Source organism: Didymosphaeria variabile (genome assembly GCF_027946475.1).
Source record: "Didymosphaeria variabile strain IMI 356815 chromosome Unknown scaffold_7, whole genome shotgun sequence".
Classification (NCBI taxonomy): domain Eukaryota; kingdom Fungi; phylum Ascomycota; class Dothideomycetes; order Pleosporales; family Didymosphaeriaceae; genus Didymosphaeria; species Didymosphaeria variabile.
Window position 1 is genome coordinate 2,060,565 of NW_026611626.1, and position 20,523 is coordinate 2,081,087.

Here is a 20,523-nt window from a genome sequence, read left to right on the forward strand (position 1 = left end):
CGTCATTTGGGACGTGCCACAAGTATTTCTCCACGCTGTATGCGCCTGGGTGACTGAAGATGATGGGCGCCTGGGCAACAGACATTACATCCCGCATTGTTTGGTGGGAGACATGGGACAAGTTGGCCATCATCCCGGGACGATTCATCTCCTTGACCGCGGCATAGCCGAGCTTGAGTAGACCCTAATCCGGGCCAACAGCGGCTATAGTGCTGGGCGATGTGCCGAAAGATTAATCGCAATCGTGAGTGCTCGAAACCCTGGCGTATGCTTGCGACGCTTCCACCAACTTAAAGTCCGCCTAAAATTTCGATCATGCTTTAAAATCCGACTTTTCTTGATTGCGGATCGAGCACAGGAAGGAGTATCGCAGTACTGAAGGTTGTCTGGATATTCCTCAATGAAACGCTTGTAAAGTCGATTTTTTCAAGGGTGCCTCTAACGATTCATTATAGCGTTACTCAGTCAATTGATCATCACCTCTATTGCATGCGTCAAAATTGGTTTACCTAAGGACCTCCGAAATGCTGCTAATTGGCATTGCAATCAACATATTCACTCCAGAGTTTACCCACCAATGATTCCTTGTCGCATTCATTGGAGATCAACGTGATCGAGAGAACGCTTATTCAAGTCCAGACCAGAGTCGTATATACGATTGTGGAGTCCTATTCACACATGTGCCATGGAAGACCATGGCGTCCATCGACCAAAGGTGTGGGTGCGGAGAACCCTCTTCGTTCGTTCTGTGTAGTCCGTGAGATCGACTGGTGCCTCTCCTGACCAAAGAAGTGACAAAGGAGGCAGTAGATTCGCGAAGCCAACGGCCAGAAATGACTTGCGCCATCAGGCGAAGAAGGCAGTATTTTGGGCGCTGGGATAGTGAATCAAGGGTGACTTCCTAGTCGGCCTTGAAGAGGTTGTCGAATCATTTATTTCGTCTTCTTTAGGTATGTCGGCAGGCACAATGTGACGCGTTCCAGACTTTGTTTCGATCAATGCGTTCCAATTTCGAAACGAAGAAAACATTGAGTGTCTATACAAGGAGCAGAGAACCCTGAACTGTGTAAGCGAATCGCGCAAATCCGAAGCTACCCCACCGCCGAGTCAGTACTATCCATGATGTCTATATCTAGACGTTGCACGTCTACAGCGTGCTACGAGTTACCTGTCCCCGCTGTAGATTATAATGTGTCCGCCCAGACTGACGCTGAAACTCAAGAACACACCGCGCGACACTATCGCTGTAGCCTTTCCGCTTTGCGCATATTTCAATGACTATTTCATCTTCGGTGCCGGCAACATGGACCTGAACACTCCTACGCTTGGCGAAGGCGGGCACGTGAAGATGTCACATCGACGCAGTGGATACAGATGGCGAGCTCGCTCTTAGTGATTGGCGAGAGTGAGTCCAAACGTTGACCAGCTCAATTGTAAGATCGAATCAGCTATGGAATATAGGTGTGATACTGAAATCGCCTGCCTGCAGTGATAAGTACCATCAAGCCTTGAGTTGGCATTTCTGTCATCGTCCCACATGCCGATCCTCCATTTTCCTTTTCCCTTCATGTAGGATCTTGCCCATCTGGCAGCGGTGGATAACCAGGAAAAGCCCAGCTTCGATGTGACTGTCTTTGCGGATCCCCCCAGCTGCGTTCGATGAATTTGCAGAGAGGATTCTGATTCGGAAGACCGACTTGCTTCTTATGCTAGCTCTGGATACGTAGCTAAGCTCTCGTCAGCACTGGGAGGGCTTGGATTTGACATTGCTCCATATACCCTAATACCGCTCCTCTAAGGCGTCCGCGTAGCCAGTAGCTCGAACTTTCTGCCGGCCATGGTCAAGCGTCTTGCCATCGTCCCCTCAAAGGCGAATCTCTACACCTTCGGACCCAACCTCATGGCCGCTGCCGTTCAACTAACCACAACCTATGTTTCAGACTTCTTCCAGCAACATGCCTACATCGCCACCGGCGCTCTCCGTCTCCCTCCGCTGTGGATATTGCTCATTGCTCGCTACGCTTAATTTAGTCACGCACGTCTAAGCCGGCTACTTTCTAACCTACCTTATCACTTTTAGTACCTTCACGCCAGGTATACTGGGTCCCGGTGTGTCTCCTATCTAACACCACAGCTACGACGGGTCGAGCGTTTGGCTTGGGTTTGAACTTCATGGCCCAGAATTTTGCGGGTAGTGTGAGGGATTTGGTGTTAACAGCGCATGATGCGCCGGTGTATAAGCCGGCTTTGATCACTGTGGCGTGCTGTCAGGCGGCGTTTCTAGTGGCTTCTCTGGGGTTGAAGGAGCATCACAGAAGAGAGTGGAAACTGGAAAAAAAGGGGAAATGGTGCATGTTAGGGGTGGGAAGGAGAAGCCGGGGTACCGATATGCAGTCTAGCACGGTGCGCCCTATTAGGCTGTCATCAAGATCCATCAGTATTGAACGGAAGCTGTAGGAAGCTGTAACGCGGACTTCACATTGCGGATAAGAATTATCCACTTCGACCTCGGGTCATGTTGTCGGTCTTCTACCTTTGATCAACTTACCTAGCGCACTTGAATCTTTAGCTCGCTCTCTGGATTGTCACGCAATGAAATGCTTGCTTGGACTAATTAAACCCTTGCAGACTGTCCACAGGTGCCTCGCTATCGCTGCAAGGATAGAAGCGTTCTATAACTGCTACACTTGAGTGGGTGATTCCGCCTTAACATTTCGAAGCCACTCAGCTGATCAAACCACAAAATTCGATCCCAAATTTCCGGGCTTCAAGATCGTAGTACTCGAATCGAGGAGCCTGAACTCACCGCCCTAGCATGTCTTCCCACAAGATTGTGCTCCTTCAGTAGAGCACGAGAAGCTCGGACTAACGCCTAGGCATCCTACTCCTCTTCTAGATACTTGACCTTTGAGATCATCCATGTTCGTGTATTTGGAGCACGCCGAACCTCCGCCATGGCTTTCATGGCATCAATAAGCACCTATTTGTTGAGTCTCTCGATGACGAAGTTCCATTCGTCACCCTTTTGAGCGAGATCCGCAACCATGTCGGCCATCAGACGTCGTGCAGGTGAAGACGGAGTGCTGCCCCCGTAGATTTGATTTGCAACTGCCGCGATCTCCCTTGTTGGGATCCTCTCGCCCATGATCTTCTGGAGCACTACGTCCTTGTACTTGATGTCCATAATCTTCTCTCCGAAAATGTAAGGTGGGACCAGCATCTTCACGGCAGAAGTCACAAGTTGTTGAGTGTAGGCCAATGAAGATAGGCATGCACGATCACGCCTTTATTATCCGAGAGATCGATGTTTGGTTCTGATCGGGAGGCAGCCCACTCTCTCTTGAGCGCAGCTTGCAAAAACCTAGAAGATGCGGAGAGTACTTTTTTGTTGACATTGAACGTAGCACGCACAGCATCCACTTTCAATTGTACGAGATCGTCGGAGAAGCTGTTGATGTTAGCTATTGGATCAAATATATAGTTTGTTGCTTACTCAAGCGCTTGTGCAGCCATATAAGTTTTCCAGGCAGGAGGACTCTTTGGTGCTATGTCCGGAACGGAAGATGCAATATTACTTTCTATTGATATTTAAGATTAGGCATCGTCCTCAGTCCAATCACTCGAAAAAAGAGCGAATTACGAAGTGGACTTGTCGTGCTGGGAACGCAGAGTGCAAGCACCAAGGAGATGTCACTCGTGCACTCCTTAGCGGCGTGTTTTCGCTGGTACTGTTGTCCGTACAAATCAGGTGCTGTATTTCAGTAAAGCGAAGAGAAAGCACATGAAGACATACGTTGTAGGTGGTAGACAAGTACGCATGAGGCAAAGGTGTCCAGTAGAGGTGCTCCTGCAGTAACCTATACTGCGGTGGGTCTCTTGCTGGACCGAACAACAGAAGTTGTTGAGAATCATGTGAATGGACATGTGAGTCGCTGGTCGGGCGGCAGAAGGGAAGGAAGACAGCTGCCGTGTGAAAGAAAAAGGTATCATTCCCATTTTAATTACCCAGGATATCATATCTTATCTTGACGCGTCTCTCTTCGTCCCCCACGCTTGCTTTCATTCTTCCCTCCTACAACATGACTGCCATCAACGCCGCCACCACAGCGGTGCCTAACCACGCGCTCGGCGTGATGGCACCCGCCTTACCCGAGTAATCTGTCGGCGTGGAAGTAGGTGACGAACTCGCCGTCGGGGAGGCACTAGCAGTAGCATTGCCAGTCTCGTTGCCTGTATTTTGCACTCTGATCCAATTCGCTGCCAAGGCGCTCCCCAGTCCCGTCGCATTCACGAAACCGGCGGCATCCCAGCCCACCCTGCTTTCCAACAACGACCTGTATCTCGCGGGCACGGTGAAGTTCTCTGGCTGCTCAAAGAGGAGGAGAGTGTACTTGTGCGCTGTGTCGTTCAGCGGGGGACTCGGGCGGCGGTATGGGGCGAGATCGAGGGAGGAGTCGGCGAGCTTGAGGGTCTGTGTGTCGGTCGAGGGCATGGTGACGTTTGCGGTGAGCCAGTGGAGGAGCTGGACGCGGGTGTTGTTGCGGGGGACGTCGAGGTCGACGAGCATGAGGATGGCGTAGCCGCCCGGTGTCCAGACGGGCGAGGAGATTTGTGTGGGAGGCTGTGCGGTGTCTGTACATGTGGATCAGCACAAGCATTGGAGGGTGAGGAAGACGACGTACCTGCTCGCGACAGCAGCTCGCCGGGCGGGCTGACGTTGTTGTCTGCCCAAGTGACATTGAGGTCCGGCGCGCCCTTTACAGGGAAGCCAGGCGCGACGGTCGCACCGGCGACGCTCAGAAGGGCAGCGCAGAAAGTCCAATTGACCATGATGATTGTACAAAGCGGTATCGATAACGACGGAAGGAACGACTGTATCGGGGAATGCCAGATATTGGCTGTTGGGGGGCAGCTGCAAGTGTCGAGAGTGCAGCTCAGCTCCGCGACATGTGAGTGGTTTTAGGGGCGGTGCCTCAGGCTGCAGCAACCGCGCTAGGGCCCGTCAGGCCATGGCTTGGATGATTGATTTTGCCACGGGAACGAGGAACGCCCCACCGGAATCCACTGCAGAAGCTGCCGCCGCGTGGGGGCCTCGCAGACAACCACCGAGTCCCGTCCCGCGCCGCCCGAGAGAACGACATGGTCGCGCGAGACGAGGACAGGACGCGCATGGCCTGAAGAGGCGCGCGTTCCCCCGGCTGCAGGCTTCTGGCTGCTGGCTGCTGGGACGTGTTGAACCCGTTGGGAGCGGCTGCGCGGCCATGGTTCGCCGGGTACCTGCAGGGCCTGCGTCTAGACCGTCGGGGTCACGACTCATCACCATCACGAAACAGCGTCGCGGGAGCCGTGCTTGTGGACGCTGGAGGAATCGCCCAGTGCGAACGTCCTCGATGCATGGGTATCGAGCAAAAGAAAGGGAACTGTCCCTATAGCTTCCAGCAAAAGACAAAGTCTACTCCAAAGAAATCGCCGGGATGCGGCTCGTGTGCCCTCTTCCTTTCAGCTCGTCCGTCCGTCTCTGCTGCCCACATACTGATACGCCAGCTCTACGGTCCCTATGTCCCTCTCGTTCGCCAACTCCTTCAGCTCCTTCGGTCTCCTCTTGATCAGCTCCGTCTCCTCAAACAGCGTCTCGCGATCGCTGTCCACCCGATCAACTGGTGACCACGACTCGGGCACTACCGACACGCGATTCGCCGCTCGACTCGTGCTGCGCTCCTCCATGCGCGACGTCGCTCGACTGCTGCTCCGCTCAAACTGGCTGTTCAGTGACGGGCTCGACGGCGACGACGATAGTATGGAGCCCCTTCGAGAAATGGACAGTCGTAGTCGTGAAGTCCGCTTCCGCTTGTCGCCGCCGTTCCCTGCGACTATGGTGGTGGTGACTACATTCATCGGCAAGTCTCGATGATCCGGTAGTCGGTTCTCGTCCGGAAGCGCGCTGGTGAGGAAGTCGGACGGCGCTGTGTTCCTCCTCGACACTGGTCTCGGCTTCTTCAGCGTGCCAGGCGGTGAGGTACTCGACGTGTTGGAAGAGTTCCGTGACCTATTCCTAGGATCTGCCGGCGAGTGTATGAAGGTTTCTGTGGTGGGTGTGAAGAGAGCGGTTGGGACCGGGGGCGGTGAAGCGGGAATGGGAGGGAGCGGTTCTGTCGCAGGCTTCGATCTATGTGAAGGAGCCGCCGACGATGCGTTTGATGGGAGTCGTGATAATGGCGCTCTGGGACTGGATGTGCGCGAGCTGGGTGTCGAACTCGTCCTCCACTTGTCTTTCCACCTCCTCAGCGTTTTCCGGATTCCCGTACCCTCGGTCGAGCAGCTCGTAGGCTGCGAAGCTGTGCTCATGTGTGACATGGTTTGCGTTTCCTACGGCCAACACCCACGCTGGCTCGAATCGAGCTTCTCAAATACCGTGATGGTACCCGTTGGAGCTATCGTACACGCGATGGACGGAAGCCAATTCCACGTGGGAAGGGCAGCGCAACGGCACGCACCCTCTTATCACAGCAACCCGTCCCAAGCACAGCGGGCCCGCCGCACTGGCCTAACTTTCGGGGAAGCTGGAAGCGGTTCATGGAGCGTCGGCTATGCAGGGGTCCAAGGCCATGGGTGGACTCGGCTAACGCTTCTGGAAGGTTTTAGGCCGTGGGGAGCGAACGTGCACATGTCTGACTGGGGCCAAAATTATTGGCACCTGTGCACGGAGGCCTGCGAAGACGACGCCTGGACAACGCTAATTAGCGCTCGCTGCTGTTATGTATCAGGGTTGGCATGCATAAAGAGCACGCCGTGTGCAGCCGTCTACATAGGCTTCGGTAGTGCCATGTGAGCGTGGGCGGAGGAACATGTGTCGTTGACATGGGCCAGGGAGACGTGGCAGGCTGAAGTGCGTGCATGTACACAGGACCTTGGCGCGTCCGAAGGGGTCGGTTGTGCTACTGCAGACAATTCTTGATAGGGTGGGTTTGTACATCTTCTATCCCTCGCCGCCGGAGTCCGTCAACCACGCTCCCGACCTCCGCACCCATGGCCGTCTGCACGGTACGATTGTGCCATCCAGTCCGCCAAATTTGCGAGCCCGCTGCTCGCTTAAGCTGCCAGGGCGTTGTTTATCGAAACCTTAATGCCTCCATACTTTGTGCCAGGTGATTATCGCGCCATCTTCCTAGTTGATAAGTCTCATAGTAAGTTCGACCCTGCAGCGTGTCAGTCAGTCACCGTCGACGGCATGTCCCGTAGAACTTACGTCGCGAACGTTCCTGCGCTAACAGGCATGGCCCTCAAGAGCGTAGGGCCAATGCCTCTCCAGAAGCCACCGAGGCCTTCCGCCTTGAATGTCTGAGCAAAGCAATCGCGCATGTTCTTGTACTTTTGCGTTTCGCCAAACCCATCCGTTTGCATCTTGCTCTTGATAACGTCGAAGGGGTAGCTCCAGAGCCAGAGTGCCTCGCCTGCTAGACCGCCATACAGAGCCACCTTGAGCGTGCTAATCTCGGCCCGCTTGATGTTGTTACGCTCCGCATCCTTGTTCATCATGTACTCAAAGGCTGCGAACCAGGCGCCATATGCATTTGCTTCACGCAAGAAAGTCACAGCTGTTCCGCGGTAGACACCCCGGATACCTTCGTGGCTTGTGAGTTTCTTGATGCAGTCGATGGGGCCGTTGTAGAGACGAGCTGCACCATGAGGCTGTGTCTGCAGACGGATGCGGATGTGCTCGATGGGGCTTGACAGTACTGTGTTCGTTATCCCTGCAAACGCACCCGCTGTGTAGTACTGTGAGTAGCTCAAATCACCGGAGCCAGTCTTTTCGAGGTTCCGCGCCTCAAATGCGCGACGAGCGTAATGGAATCCGCCGAACTGGACTGACACGCAGGCGCCGATGCCGATCAACGGCGTCAAGGTACCCTTATAAAAGGCGAGGCCTCCCTCGTTCTTGTAGATCTTGGTAGCAGCATCCAGGGCGCCTGAATATTGCGATGTCGTCTGTAACCTGACTTTGACGATATCAAACGGTTGTCCTGTTCCGAATTAGTGCTGTTCCACCCGATATCGGAGTACATGATTCATCAACTTTAGAGGTTCGCTCTCGTACTATGCAAGCTGACGCTTGGAGTTGAGTTTACGAAGACATTTAGGTCAAACCCTCTGTGAAAGCTTGTCGGGAAGATATAGCCAGTCGTAGAGGATTCTGTTACATACCAATGAGCACCTGTGCTACACCACCAACTGCGCCCGCAAAGAGATCCTTCAGCGTCCTCTGGAGACCATGCTCCGGAACCTCCAATTCGGCCTCAATTCCCATCTTTGCGACTCTTACAATTGCTCTCGGAATTTCCTCACCTATCTCCCTTGTCTTCTCAAGTCAACGCACGAGCCTCCAGCGGGGCACAGCGAGCACAATCGCGAACTTTCAAGCTCGTGCGAAGGTGTAAGAGGTGAGGAACAATCATACAATGTTCAGTCGAGGATGGGGTCGGCAATTGAAGGTTATGAAAGCCGAACTCGGGCAGTTTGGATTGGTCTCCGACGGCGAATCGAATTCTTTGGTTGACGTGCTTGTGCCAAGACGCTAGGTGCCGTACGTATCGTGTATCGCGTCCGGTGTCAGCGTGAGTAAAGCCAAATTCAGTGCCTGCTAAATATTGCGACCGATGCGAGGTCGGATCAGTATTATTACGAATCTTGAGAAGATGTAAGGTATTAGTATGTGGTAGTAGATATCCAGCTTATATAAGAAAGGTGCCAGTAAGCCGAAAGCCGCGCCGAAACGACCACCGATGAACGCAAAGCTGCTACACAAGCGCAGCATATCTATACACGCCGAGTACTCCCGTCATTGCGGTTGAGCTGATGTCCCAAGCTGGCGGCCAAACTTCAGGTACCCTCAGCTTTCAAGACAGCTCATTGTCCCAAAGTCATTTCCAATAGCAATCTACCAAGCTTTTGTCCCATCTCGGCGTCTCCATTTCTCCGTATCTTACAGACTCGTGTGAGTTGGTCTCTAATGGCTGCTCCAGTGTTTATGTCCAACGCTACCAGCACCGTAACTTCTTCCAGAAGCTCTCTTTCGGCTCGTTTTCTTCGTTTGACGGCGATGGCGAGCCATCCTTCTCGTTAAAAGGTGGTAGGGCCGCGGTTCTCTCATGTGTGGCCGCGGTTGCTCCGGACACTGCTAGCCGGCGGGCTTCGACCACGCGACGGACAAGCACTTCTCCGTCAGCTTGAACATTCCTCAGAGTTTATCAACAATCACTTACGCGCAAAGGTCTCCTCAATATTAACCATATCTCTCGCACTCGTCTCCATGAACCCACAGCCCCTCTTCCGCGCCCACTCCAACCCTTCGGCGGCCTTGATCACCCGTGCGGCCGACAGATCGCATTTGTTGCCTGCAACAAGCTTCACTGGCGGCACCTTGCCCTGATCTATTCTGTTTTCCTCCTCCATGTCGATCATCTCGGCAAAGTATTCGAGGCCGTCGAGGCTGTGTTGGTTCGTGATATCGTAGACGAGGAGGAAGGCATCGGAGCGTAAATTCGAGGCTGCCCAGAGCGAGCGGTATTCTTCCTGGCCGGCCGTATCGGTGAGCATGAGGAAGTAGGACTGTCCATCGACAGTGCGGGTCACTGAGTATGAATCTTCTGTGCGGGAGTCAACGGGCGTGTGCTTCCTGCATGCGCTTCGGCATTATGCGCGCGGTATAACGGACGTACCTATTGTCGGATCGTAGCTGTTGCGCGCTTCGTCAGCCCACCATGCCTGGAATGCCACACTTCAAGCCCACATGTCGACTTACTCATGGGTCCATTCGCTCCTCACTAGCCGCAGTGTAATCGAACTCTTTCCTGTCTCGGCATCAGCCTCGGGCTCATCCGCGCATGCGCATTCCCTCCTTGATGTGTTCAGCCCTTTCCTTGGCTGGGAAAGACATACCGCAGCCGCCATCCCCGCACACCGTGATCGTTATTCTATTATCCGGATCCATGGTCCTGTAAATCCAAACCCAATAAAATCAACAAGAAAGGTATCGTCGTCCGAGAGGAATGTAGCGAGTGTGGGGGGCCGGTCCCGGTTGCTGTTAACCTTGGAACGTCGCTGTCGGCACTTTTGTTGTCGGGTCGCGCTGCTTCCTGCCCAATGATGGCAGCCGGAGCTTCGATACCACTCCGCCGCACCTAGCTTGAGCCTCAACCTTGTCAAAATGTCTCGGACAAGCCCTCTTTTCAATGTCTCGGTGATGTTCGTACGCAGGAACTGCACTCTGTGTCGTGTCGGCGGGCACGAAAGAGCGAGGCGGGAGGCGACGTTAGGAGCGTTTGAAGAAAAGCGGCACGTTGCACGTCTGGTCTGCGACGACCCTTGCAACCACCCTACCCAAGTGGTTCGCTGCCGAATTCATGCGCCCACGATGCTGGGGTTTCCAAATCTTAATTTAAGATTGGCATTCATCGGGAGACACGTGCGCATGCTTGCGTGCGCATTCCCGGGGCTGTCGCTGCGATTGATTCTGCCAGCTCATCGCCATCTCGCCATCTACGTCCACCATGAGAGCGCAAGAGTGAGGAGAGAGCTATGGATACCCCATGCATGCGTAACGCAAGGACTAGACCTACATCGCACATCCAAAGGACGGTCGTTCACGCAGGATGACATATGCGCCCAGGCCAACTCATCACCCCAATCAGCTGTTCCTTCGCCAGCCCTGCGGTTGGATTGCGTTTCAGCTGTCTCTATCCGTACAACGCGCTCAGGCATCCATCTTTAGAGAGACGGGAGTCTCCTCGTAGGCTCGAAGGGGAACACTTGCGAAAAACCTCGGCCCGTTCTGCACAGTGATCGTCTATCATTATGCCCGATACATCAGAAAGGTCGGCGAGGCTAACGTACGATATCGATACCACGTGGGCATACGCTCCACAAGGGTACTGAGGATTTGCACTGGGTTCATCTCTCGACGCTCTCGAAGCTGTGAGATGCTGTCAGCTGACCCCACCAGATTGCAAAGGCGAGATCGAGAGACTGTAGATCGATCCCGAGATTGCCACATCAGCAACGTTAAGTGGCGCTCAAGCCTATTTCTGTCTGGAAAACTGGTCCGGGTTTTGCTGCAACATGCTGCACTCATCAGTGCTCGGTGACGATCGGGCCAAGGACGGGTTGTATAGCTTATTCGAACGCTTGATTCCCGGTGGTGCTGGGCTACGTTTGCTGAGAGCAGCGCAACAGATTAACATCATGGCGAACCCGACTCGCCCACTGATAACATCAAATGGAGTTCCTAGCAATGTCGCTTACATTTGCTCCGAATGGCATCTGAGTTCGATCTTGCATAAGAGGCAAAGGCAAAGCGAAGTGGCACCAGATGCTTACTTTGGACAAGGTGACTGGAAGTTTCATAGTGTTTCTAGGGTCGGACGAAACGCTTCTGATGAAGCGGGCGAAAAGAGGAAGCTATGCTTGAGGTCCAATATCCAAGAAAGGTGTATGACGCGTTATGAATGACGACCCTGCGCAGCAAAAGCGTAACAGTTTCGGTCACGAGGAGCAGGGTTATACGAAGGTGGAAGTATCCCAACGGTACCCCTGGAGAACGGAAGAAAAGCAGTGTTCTCCCTGCCATGCGCTAAGATGCTAAAGAAGCGACAGTGTACGACTCGGCCAATCAGTCATGCATCGCCAGTGTATCTCCATCACATCCTCGTAAATTTTCTGCCAACAGCGAGAAGCTGATTTGGAAGAACATGGACAGAAGGGCTATGATCAGCCCATTCACTTCACTTCCTATGTATCACTCAACAAACTTTCCGCGCTGACGTTAGAAAGGATCTCTCGATCTATTTCGAACGCCGTTCGCTCCGTATGGAACAGCTCTATGCGATATATCCGCCTGACAACGCAAAGCAGGAGATTCGGCTCCTCCATATCCAGCGAGACGAATGGGACGCTGAGATCAAAAGCACTCTCAGCATCCTTAGCCTTCACCAGGATGTGACGTTCATCACGCTTTCATAAGCATGGGGAAACACTAGCGGTGGAAAGAAATATGCCATTGGCATCATAATCGCGCAGTATCCATATTCAAGAGTTTTCATGAAGCTCTGCACCGTTCGATGTCATCTCCGCTAGCAGCTCCGCCGCTGCCTCTGCCAGCGGAACAATCAAAGAAGCTTAAAACTCAGTAGTTTGGATCGACGCCCTGCGTATTGCGCGACAGGATCCAATGGAGAAGAAACATCAGATTCCGCTCATGCGTGAAATCTACCCTTGTTGCGAACTTAGGGCTGTCTGGTAGGGTGAGCTTTGTTACATCGGCAGGGATACGTATACGTCACTAAAAGAGGCCACCGCGTACGTGTACAGCTCTGGAGTTCTTTTCTCGCTCAACATGCTTGACTGTTTACGGACATCGCCCATGACATTCGTTATGATTTCTTGCTATTGCCCGCAAAGGATGCCTATTGATATTCTCAGGTTTTAAAAACGTTCATGCTCACCCACTCGGTGGCTGATAATGTTTTAGAACCCGATGCCCCATCCACTCAGAATTGCCGTCCTTTTTGCTAAAATACTCATTCAGATGGATCTTTGGACGAATCCAACCACAATCACCATGTTCATATTCCGCATCGAGGAATACGCTCGCATCACCGTTCGCAGCGAAGATGTTTAGCGTGTGCACAAAGGACGTCTAGTTCAAGTTCTGATTCGGTCAGGCGTTTCTGCAGCAAAAAAACATTCGAATATTTGGAATTCCATCTGAGGGTTCCCCGGTCGTTGCAGATGCGTTCGTCAGCAGAATGTTTGCATCATCGTTGCATGTACCGGCGGCCACATCGCCTTTTGATACGGAGGCACGCAGTAACAAGCCCTTTTCTAATCTCTGACTCGGAATTTTGTAGCACAGGAAGACCAATCCATTGCTGTCAGATTCTTTATTGCAAGCCTGTTAATATTCGAGAATATAACAAGATAGTTCATGGGCTTATATCAACACGATCTGAATGGTGGAGGCAGCTCAGAGAAGGGAACAACGTGCGAGCCGGGGCTGACGGCGCCATTAACCAAGGCCTCTCTAATGGCTTCGCTTCGGTCAATCATATTGTAGTACGTATGAGGACACCCATGCTTTTCATCTGTGAAATTGTTTTGCCGCGAAACATATATGACTTCGTCTTCTGATAGTTATAGTTGATAGACAGTCATAGAAGGACCTTTATATGAAGCGCTGACATTCCGACTGGATTGATGGTGTGGGTATCAGAGCAGATGATCCTGATACAGTGATGAGATAAGTTCAATATCACCCAAGGCAACATGCCAAACCCATAATGTTCAATTCATGGGGTGGCTAAAGCTTGGGATGCAAAGGAGTGTATTCATTATCACTACCGACGTAAAGTACGGATGTATTTTTCATATGGCCTGCGATTCCAGAGTCCAGCGCGGTCGCCTTGTTGGTGACAACTTGTATGGCCCAACGCAAGCTCGTCTGCAGGCGCATGCGGCAAGAAGTTCGTGATGTTGATCTTAAACCTTCAACAGCTTCCAGTCGCCACCCGAGTAAGACTTGGAACCAGAATCGCCGCTCTTGGACCCAGAGTCGCCTCCTTCTCCGCCAGAACCAGAGCCAGAGTTACAGTCATCATCGGCGGACGACTTTGAACCAGATTCACCGCCCTTGGACCCAGAGTCGCCTCCTTCTCCGCCAGCGCCAGAGCCAGAGCCAGATCCAGAGCCAGAGGACGACTTTGAGCCAGAGTCACCGCCAGCGCCAGCGCCAGAGCCAGAGCCAGAGCCAGAGTCAGAGCTGCCTTTGTCGCCGCCAGTTGACGCTCCCTTGTCACTGCCCCAAGAACCAGATCCTGACGAATCCTTATCGCTAGATCCAGATGATGCAGAGGAAGCCCCGCTGCCCGAACCGGAAGAGTCAGAGTCTCCCTTGTCGCCACCCCAGCCGAATGAGCTAGAAGAACCAGAGCTTCCCTTGTCGCCGTCGGAAGAGCCCGTATCTTTGTCGTTATCGTCGCCGCCAGAGGAGTCCTTGTCGCCTCCTGATCCAGACGATTCCCAGCCGCCAGAAGAGCCCGAGTCGCCCCCCTTGGAGCCGGAGCCCGATCCTGACCACGACGTGCTAGCATCGCTTCCTGAGCTTGAGCTATCACCACCGCGGACTGCAAGGCTATTCTCAGCAGCCAAAGGAGCAGCAGCTCCAGTGAATGCTAAGATAGCAACAACGGCGGCCTGAGTGAGACGCATATTGAGCGATTGTGTTGTGAAAGGTAGGAGTGAGTGGTAAATTTCAAACAAGTTCAACGTGATCTGTATCGAACAAAGTACATGTGATACGCCCTTAAATGTTGATGAGGGTCGGGAGGTTGATCTGTATTGACCTGAAGTGCCCGAGGTTCTATATACCCCTCCGGCGCGGTAGTTGTCGTAGTATCGGTGCTTTACAACAATTTCTCCGCCATGATGGCTTGAATACCTACCTCATAGAACTTCAGCCAATCTATGTACTATAGGAGGCTGATTATTGGGCAAATTCTGTTGAATATGAATTTCTGGGCCTGGTAGACGTTAAAATAGGGCACTAAACTATTGGAAAGTTGGATTCAACAGAATCTGGCTAATAATCAGCCTCCTATAGTACAAAGATTGGGTGAAGTTCTATGAGAAAGGTATTCAAGCCATCATGGCGGAGGAACTTTCATATGGCACAAAAATTGTTCGTCATCTCTTCCTGTCACCAGATCCGTCATTTCCTCCGTTCCTCCGTGTCGTCCTCGTCGTGGCCAAAATCTCGGTCCTCTTTACGTACAATTTTCTGAGATGCCCTAAGCATAGTAAGACCCAAGTATAGGACTGCATGTGATAGCCTCAGTAAGGACCGCGATCTCGCAATGCTAGAAGGCGCTTGACGATGCTATGCAGGAACCGGCTGTTCAGCATCGATGAAAGGAGCAGTCTATATGCAAGATCCTTGGTGTTCCGGTAACTGTGGAGGCCCCAAGCATAGCGATGGCACCTATGTCGGATTCTCGAACTTCTGACACACGCGGCCAATGGAGGCACGGCGGAACAACATCGAGTAATCTCTTTGGGACCAAGGCCCAAAGACATGCCCCACATGCGTCTACTAAGTCTGGGCCTGCTTTGTCAGGACATTTCATTGTGTTCGCAGCTGGGCACTAAGCTATATGTGATGTCGTACCTTGAATCAAAGGTCTGGGCGGAGGTTACACGGCCCAAAAGCGGTGATTCGGCTCCAACAAATGGGAGCTGACCGAGAGCTCTAGCAAGAGACACTGAACATATGCGTCGAAACTTGTGGTGTATACGTGTGCAGGCTGTCTGGAGAAACAGTCGGGCGCACGTTCTAAGGTGAACGGAGACTACTCTAATGACCCTGAAAACGTCATACCGTCAGCACTTGAGCTCAGCGGACGGGAATAGCTCTTGCTGCAAGGAAACAATTGAGTCCTTGTTCGAGTCGCTCGTTGCTTGAAACATGACCCAAAGTTTCAATTGAGCGTCGTCAGAAAATACGGGGGCTTACATGAACGTGAATGTTTTCCGAATTTGTCGATCACTCCATCCAGGTACTACAAGTTAAGATGGATCACTCGGCTTCTAGCACAGAGGCTCAATTTAGGTAATATGGACAGGTAATCTTTTCGAACATGGTGCGTTAGGTGCCTGATGTTGCGTGCTGGGCTTTAGACGAATCAGATACTGGGGGTGAGGGCGGTTGTGGAGCGACAAAATAGTCGCGCATTCGCTCAGGTCCAGGCTCGCTACTGAAGCTGTCACGAGAACGTTTCCGAGGAGTAACAATTGGTGGCTCATCGATCGTTAAATCGACGGGTAACGAGACTTCATCCAGTGGTCTTTCCCCTTGACGACTCTTCTCGACGACTCTCTTCCATTGCGCGATCGCGAACAGGGCAAGTGCTGCCCTGCCGAAGTATGTGGTCCGCGCTGGCTTGATCCCGAGCCAGTCTATACGACTTAAGCCAACGAGTAGCTTATTATTAAACGCTTTAGACAGCTGCAGCGTCAGAAACTCAATTTGTTCCTGCGTGAGTGTTTCATCGCGCAGCGCGAACCGAAGCGTGAGGTAGCCGCGCGGCAGGGGATGGAGTCGCCGAGCTTTCAGCTCGCGTGTCGGTTGTGACTTGAGGGGGGCAAGGTGTATATGCCGCCCGTGATGCTGTTTAAGGAACCATAGCTGCGACGGCGTGTCATGGCGCCTCTTGTCGAGAGCAATCCCCTGGTTCAGATGGAACGTTGTGAAGCCCTTCTCACCATATTGCCCGTGAAGTCTCTTTAGCGTGTCGATCAGGGCGCGGGTGAAGCTGTTGTCCCCCGGTGCAGCCGTCGTTGAATCAATGGCACAAGCGCTTAGAAGCTCGAATGTCCTAGTCTCCTCTTTCCCACCCTTTGCCAAATTGCTCGAATAGCAAGTGTCCAGAATCGTGAGTACGTCCGATTCTACATCGTCCTCCTGAAGGATTTCTTGAATCTTGTTCCAATTGCACCTGGCTTCCTGACTGAACCCGCGTCTAACCAAGGAATTTAGACTCGCTGTGAGCTCAAGATGTTTGTGGTCCTCTCGATAAACGCCATGCCCGGTGTAGTATACAATCAAGAGATTGTGCGGTCCGTCATGCTTTTGTATGAAGGCACTCATGTAAGTGCGCATCTGTTGTTGCGGTTTGGTAGCGACATTGAGCTCGACTGTTTTGGTGACAAAATGGAACCGTTCGCGGAAAACGGCGTCTAATTCTTCAGCCTGTATTCGTCAGATTCAATCCTTGACAGCAATGGCCTGATCTACCTCAGCTCTCGTCTTGAGCTCGTCCAACTCATCTTCCCATTTCACAAGCAATACAGCAACCTTTGCGTATCCGTCAGGCAGATCCATGTTCCGCACGATCGCTTCATCCCACCACATCTGCATTTCTGCGGCGCGCTTCCGTCGCGCGATATCCTGGGGCTCAGCATCGCTCTCAGTGATCAAGTTGGCTTCGCCAGATGCTTCTGAGGTGTGTCCAGGGGCATCCTCGATCGACTCGATCTGCGTTTTAAGATGGAAGACTTTGTCTCTTAGATCAATGGACGTAGGAACGTGCGGCGCGATAACGGATTCCATGGCGTCAACGACACCTTGATGTGCATGTGAAATCAAAGCCATGGCTCAGAGGCGTCGCCGGGCCTTAGGAGAGGAGTGATCGTAGGTGCCCTCATCTTTTGCGCGCTGTTCTCCAGTAGTTCAGCCCCCATAATGGTGGGACGGGTCGCTTGGACGATGGCACAGAAACAGTTTAGGCGAGGCAATCTTCGCTGACTAACTGGGCCACCGCGTTGGGGGCCAACACCATCCCTCTTTCCGTCCGCTCCTCTTTCCACTTGCAGCCGGTTCATCAAAGAGAGAATGGTGGGATTGTCAAAACAGCTTGAACACTGATCAGAACGGGGGCCGTTGTCATGTCACCTATTAATGGCGAGGAACTTTGACAGGCTGAGTGCCAGGCGACATCGCACATGCTGAACAGCTCAGGTGCCGCCGGGTGTAGGCGCTGATGACGGTGAAACCACCATCCTTGCGGCTGTGCAAGGATGGTTCACCATCAGCCTTCCGAACGGTCAGTCTTCAAGGTGCAAGGCAACGTTTGAGAGGCCTGCAACAGCCTAGTCACGAAGTACATATTATCATTGTAGCCTTCCCTGCACGCATTGCACTCTCTTCAAGGCTATCAAGTCACACCTGCTACCCCGCTCGCCTCGCCTCATTATCGTCGCTGAGACAATGGCCTCCACCCAAGATGAAGTTCAGCCAGCTCCGGCCCAATGTGTAAGTCGCGTACGCCGTCTGAAGCCTCGCCACATCAGGCTGACGATTCCTCTCTGCAGAGAGAAGTGGACCCGTCATGGTCGGAAGAAGAGCTTCCAAAGCAGCAGACGACTGTGCCAATGGAAAAATCCGGCGTTTATGTGGACCCGATGGCTACTCATGTGAGTGGCATCCGACTCGTTGCCATTTCACTTGCTCATTGCAGATAGGCTTCCGGACGTTTCCAGAAGGGCAATACGGTGCATATGTCGATAATCGAGCACGGTGCACGCAGGAAAGGCACCTTCAAGATCAAACGAGGCCGTCTCACTGCATCAGGCTACTGGGAATATCAGCTGTCGATAATCGACGGCAACGGCAGGCTGTACCAGGACGGCGCCTGGGTCCGAGAAAGAGAGTTGAAGGCAGAAAGCACGCAACGGCGCTGAGACGCAACATGGGTTGTGGCTGTGTTCGTGCAAATTGTGGCGCATGTGGCTCGGGATGGTTAGATTGATCTTCAGGCGGCAGGATTTGATTGGCATCTGGCGTTTTGGCGGTCGGTGCCGGCGATCTTTGCGAGCCCTCACCGGCGGGGCCTGCTTTGCGAACGTACATAGACGGCGGCTCACCCGCCACACTGTTCATTCGCACTTCAGCCACTTCTGAGTCTATCAATCTCTTCAATGTCGGTCTAAGAAAAGTCGTTCCGTTCCACCGGATTCCAAAAGTCTGTCGCTTTTCGCTGGTTCAGTTTCTTGCGCGGGTTGCTCAGCCTGGAGATGGCCCCCACACGTGCCATGACCGATGATACCATTGTCAACGATATTGAGAAAGGTCCTCAGTCTCCTACCGATACCGAGCACACCCTTGGGGGTGATGCTATCATTGAAATCGGCGAGCATGAGGGTGCCTCTACAGGCCGTTTTTCATCGGACTCCAGCTACCGATCATCGACAAATGGCGCGCATGCACAGCCCCCTCGTACGTATCACGTTCCTTCAGCAATGCAACGAGGCACCAACTAAAACATGTTCAGAAAACGAGAAAAGTCGACCAACGTTTTTACGGCGAGTGACCGGCTCCTTCAAATCCGAGCCAGAACCACCTGGAGTCACCGAAATAAAAACGCGCCAGTGTAAGCCTCCCACCTCGACCGCCACCACTCTCAACTAATTATAAAAGTGGACAACACGCCCAATGGATATCCCAGGCTAGCTGCTTTCCAGTCATCAGAGACCAACTTCTCTCTCTATCGTTCTTTCACCTACCTTCATTCACGCGTCTTGCTCGACTTGCAGGACGAGATCGCCAACCTAGAAAAGGAACTCGACGAAATAGACTGGGATGATTTCGATGAAGAACCCGAACGTCTCCGTTCACGTGAGATCGATGTCGCAAAAGCCGGTGACGAAGGCGATGCGCGGAACCGAAGGGTAATCCTCAAAGAGATCAGAACAAAATTGATGGAGTATGATGAAGTCCTGATCAAAGCTCGTACCCTAGATAGTTTTCAGAAACCCAGTGACCGTAATTATCGCAGTGTACGACGCTTCCACCACAACCACAAGCCGCTTATGGATGCCGAGACGGAATCTATACGCAGTAAGGAAGACACCGTCTCGCTGCGCAACAGTGGGCGGGAAGGGGGTAGCTTTGATGGCGGCCTAGAGAAGACTATTTTCAAGATTGATGAGTGGATCGGGGTCATGCTTCGTACGTTCGGCGTCAAAGTAAACAGCTCGCCGCTCGGGGTACGTAAACACCTTTTCCACAACAATCCGAAAGCTGTTAATGTAAGAAGCAATACTTTCAATCTCCAGAACTTCGAGCCAAAACGACAAACAAGTACATCACCCTCTACAGCTCTACGCGTATCGACAAGTTAGCCAACATCCTCATCACACTCATCATCTTTGCTCTCCTGGTTGTGCCAGTCGTCGCGATGTACCTGCTCACATCCACCAGTGTGCACAGCGGTAACGATTCAGGATCATCGGATTCTTCCGTCCTTTCTATGGACTCTAATACTAGGGATACCCTCAATGCTGTCGGCTTGCTGATCGTCTTCACGCTGCTGTTTAGTGCGGCGATGTCACTTTTGACGAAGGCTGCGAGACATGAATTGTTCGCTGCGTCTGCGGCGTATTGCGCTATTCTTGTGGTGTTCATTGGGAATTTTACGGGGCCGGGTAATTAGTGATGTAGTAATGAATTTATGACTGATGCCTGCATGCTCTTCTGAAGGTGTAGAGACTGGGGACCTACAACAGCATCGGAGGAATCTTGTAGCCGCGGTAAGTGTTCCAGTGAAGGACTGTCGAGCATATCCAAATAACGTAGTAACACTAGGTCATTGCAGCTATTATCCGCACAGGCACTGCATGCCACCACCTTCCTTTAAGAGCTTAACTCGCACACCTCCACCATCCCCACCAAATGCCCTTGTTTGATTTACAGACTTTGCTTCTCAAATAGAGTTCCACTTACTGGTCCCGCGTGACGTTGTGTTTGCGACAATGTCCTCCATTTCAGCCATCGAACAGTCGCACGGCCGCCGCACTTTCGAGCAAGGCATCAGCGCGATGTCAGTCATCCTCGCATTCGCTATACATACACACTGGCAGAATCTCTTACCTACAGTTCGTCGTAATGCGTGAGTAGGGCGTGCCAGATGGCGTCAGCTA

General features: G+C 52.6%; 9 protein-coding genes across 9 annotated transcripts; 2 read left to right on the forward strand and 7 right to left on the reverse strand.

Annotated features, from left to right (window-relative positions):
* Nucleotides 1-2,980: 2,980 nt before the first annotated feature.
* N0V89_009809 (uncharacterized protein) lies at nucleotides 2,981-3,513 on the reverse strand (the record flags this gene model as incomplete). The annotated part of the gene is made up of 3 exons (XM_056218558.1): nucleotides 2,981-3,220; nucleotides 3,277-3,448; nucleotides 3,494-3,513. 3 exons carry the CDS (start codon nucleotides 3,511-3,513, stop codon nucleotides 2,981-2,983), a joined length of 432 nt encoding a protein of 143 aa, XP_056067823.1.
* Nucleotides 3,514-4,072: 559 nt separating this feature from the next.
* Nucleotides 4,073-4,830, reverse strand: N0V89_009810 (uncharacterized protein; the record flags this gene model as incomplete). The annotated part of the gene is made up of 2 exons (XM_056218559.1): nucleotides 4,073-4,632; nucleotides 4,683-4,830. The coding sequence occupies 2 exons, from the start codon at nucleotides 4,828-4,830 to the stop codon at nucleotides 4,073-4,075; spliced, it is 708 nt and encodes a 235-aa protein (XP_056067824.1).
* A 669-nt stretch (nucleotides 4,831-5,499) lies between these two features.
* N0V89_009811 (uncharacterized protein) lies at nucleotides 5,500-6,345 on the reverse strand (the record flags this gene model as incomplete). Its single annotated transcript, XM_056218560.1, has 1 exon — nucleotides 5,500-6,345. One exon carries the CDS (start codon nucleotides 6,343-6,345, stop codon nucleotides 5,500-5,502), a length of 846 nt encoding a protein of 281 aa, XP_056067825.1.
* Nucleotides 6,346-7,165: 820 nt separating this feature from the next.
* Nucleotides 7,166-8,305, reverse strand: YMC1 (carrier protein ymc1; the record flags this gene model as incomplete). Its single annotated transcript, XM_056218561.1, has 3 exons — nucleotides 7,166-7,196; nucleotides 7,247-8,021; nucleotides 8,203-8,305. The coding sequence occupies 3 exons, from the start codon at nucleotides 8,303-8,305 to the stop codon at nucleotides 7,166-7,168; spliced, it is 909 nt and encodes a 302-aa protein (XP_056067826.1).
* Nucleotides 8,306-9,252: 947 nt separating this feature from the next.
* On the reverse strand, nucleotides 9,253-9,803 carry N0V89_009813 (uncharacterized protein; the record flags this gene model as incomplete). The annotated part of the gene is made up of 2 exons (XM_056218562.1): nucleotides 9,253-9,629; nucleotides 9,800-9,803. The coding sequence occupies 2 exons, from the start codon at nucleotides 9,801-9,803 to the stop codon at nucleotides 9,253-9,255; spliced, it is 381 nt and encodes a 126-aa protein (XP_056067827.1).
* Nucleotides 9,804-13,530: 3,727 nt separating this feature from the next.
* Nucleotides 13,531-14,259, reverse strand: N0V89_009814 (uncharacterized protein; the record flags this gene model as incomplete). Its single annotated transcript, XM_056218563.1, has 1 exon — nucleotides 13,531-14,259. The coding sequence occupies one exon, from the start codon at nucleotides 14,257-14,259 to the stop codon at nucleotides 13,531-13,533; it is 729 nt and encodes a 242-aa protein (XP_056067828.1).
* Nucleotides 14,260-15,691: 1,432 nt separating this feature from the next.
* On the reverse strand, nucleotides 15,692-17,197 carry N0V89_009815 (uncharacterized protein; the record flags this gene model as incomplete). The annotated part of the gene is made up of 2 exons (XM_056218564.1): nucleotides 15,692-16,795; nucleotides 16,841-17,197. 2 exons carry the CDS (start codon nucleotides 17,195-17,197, stop codon nucleotides 15,692-15,694), a joined length of 1,461 nt encoding a protein of 486 aa, XP_056067829.1.
* Nucleotides 17,198-17,853: 656 nt separating this feature from the next.
* N0V89_009816 (uncharacterized protein) lies at nucleotides 17,854-18,285 on the forward strand (the record flags this gene model as incomplete). Its single annotated transcript, XM_056218565.1, has 2 exons — nucleotides 17,854-18,018; nucleotides 18,067-18,285. The coding sequence occupies 2 exons, from the start codon at nucleotides 17,854-17,856 to the stop codon at nucleotides 18,283-18,285; spliced, it is 384 nt and encodes a 127-aa protein (XP_056067830.1).
* A 351-nt stretch (nucleotides 18,286-18,636) lies between these two features.
* Nucleotides 18,637-20,036, forward strand: N0V89_009817 (uncharacterized protein; the record flags this gene model as incomplete). The annotated part of the gene is made up of 4 exons (XM_056218566.1): nucleotides 18,637-18,820; nucleotides 18,876-18,974; nucleotides 19,022-19,552; nucleotides 19,660-20,036. The coding sequence occupies 4 exons, from the start codon at nucleotides 18,637-18,639 to the stop codon at nucleotides 20,034-20,036; spliced, it is 1,191 nt and encodes a 396-aa protein (XP_056067831.1).
* Nucleotides 20,037-20,523: the final 487 nt, after the last annotated feature.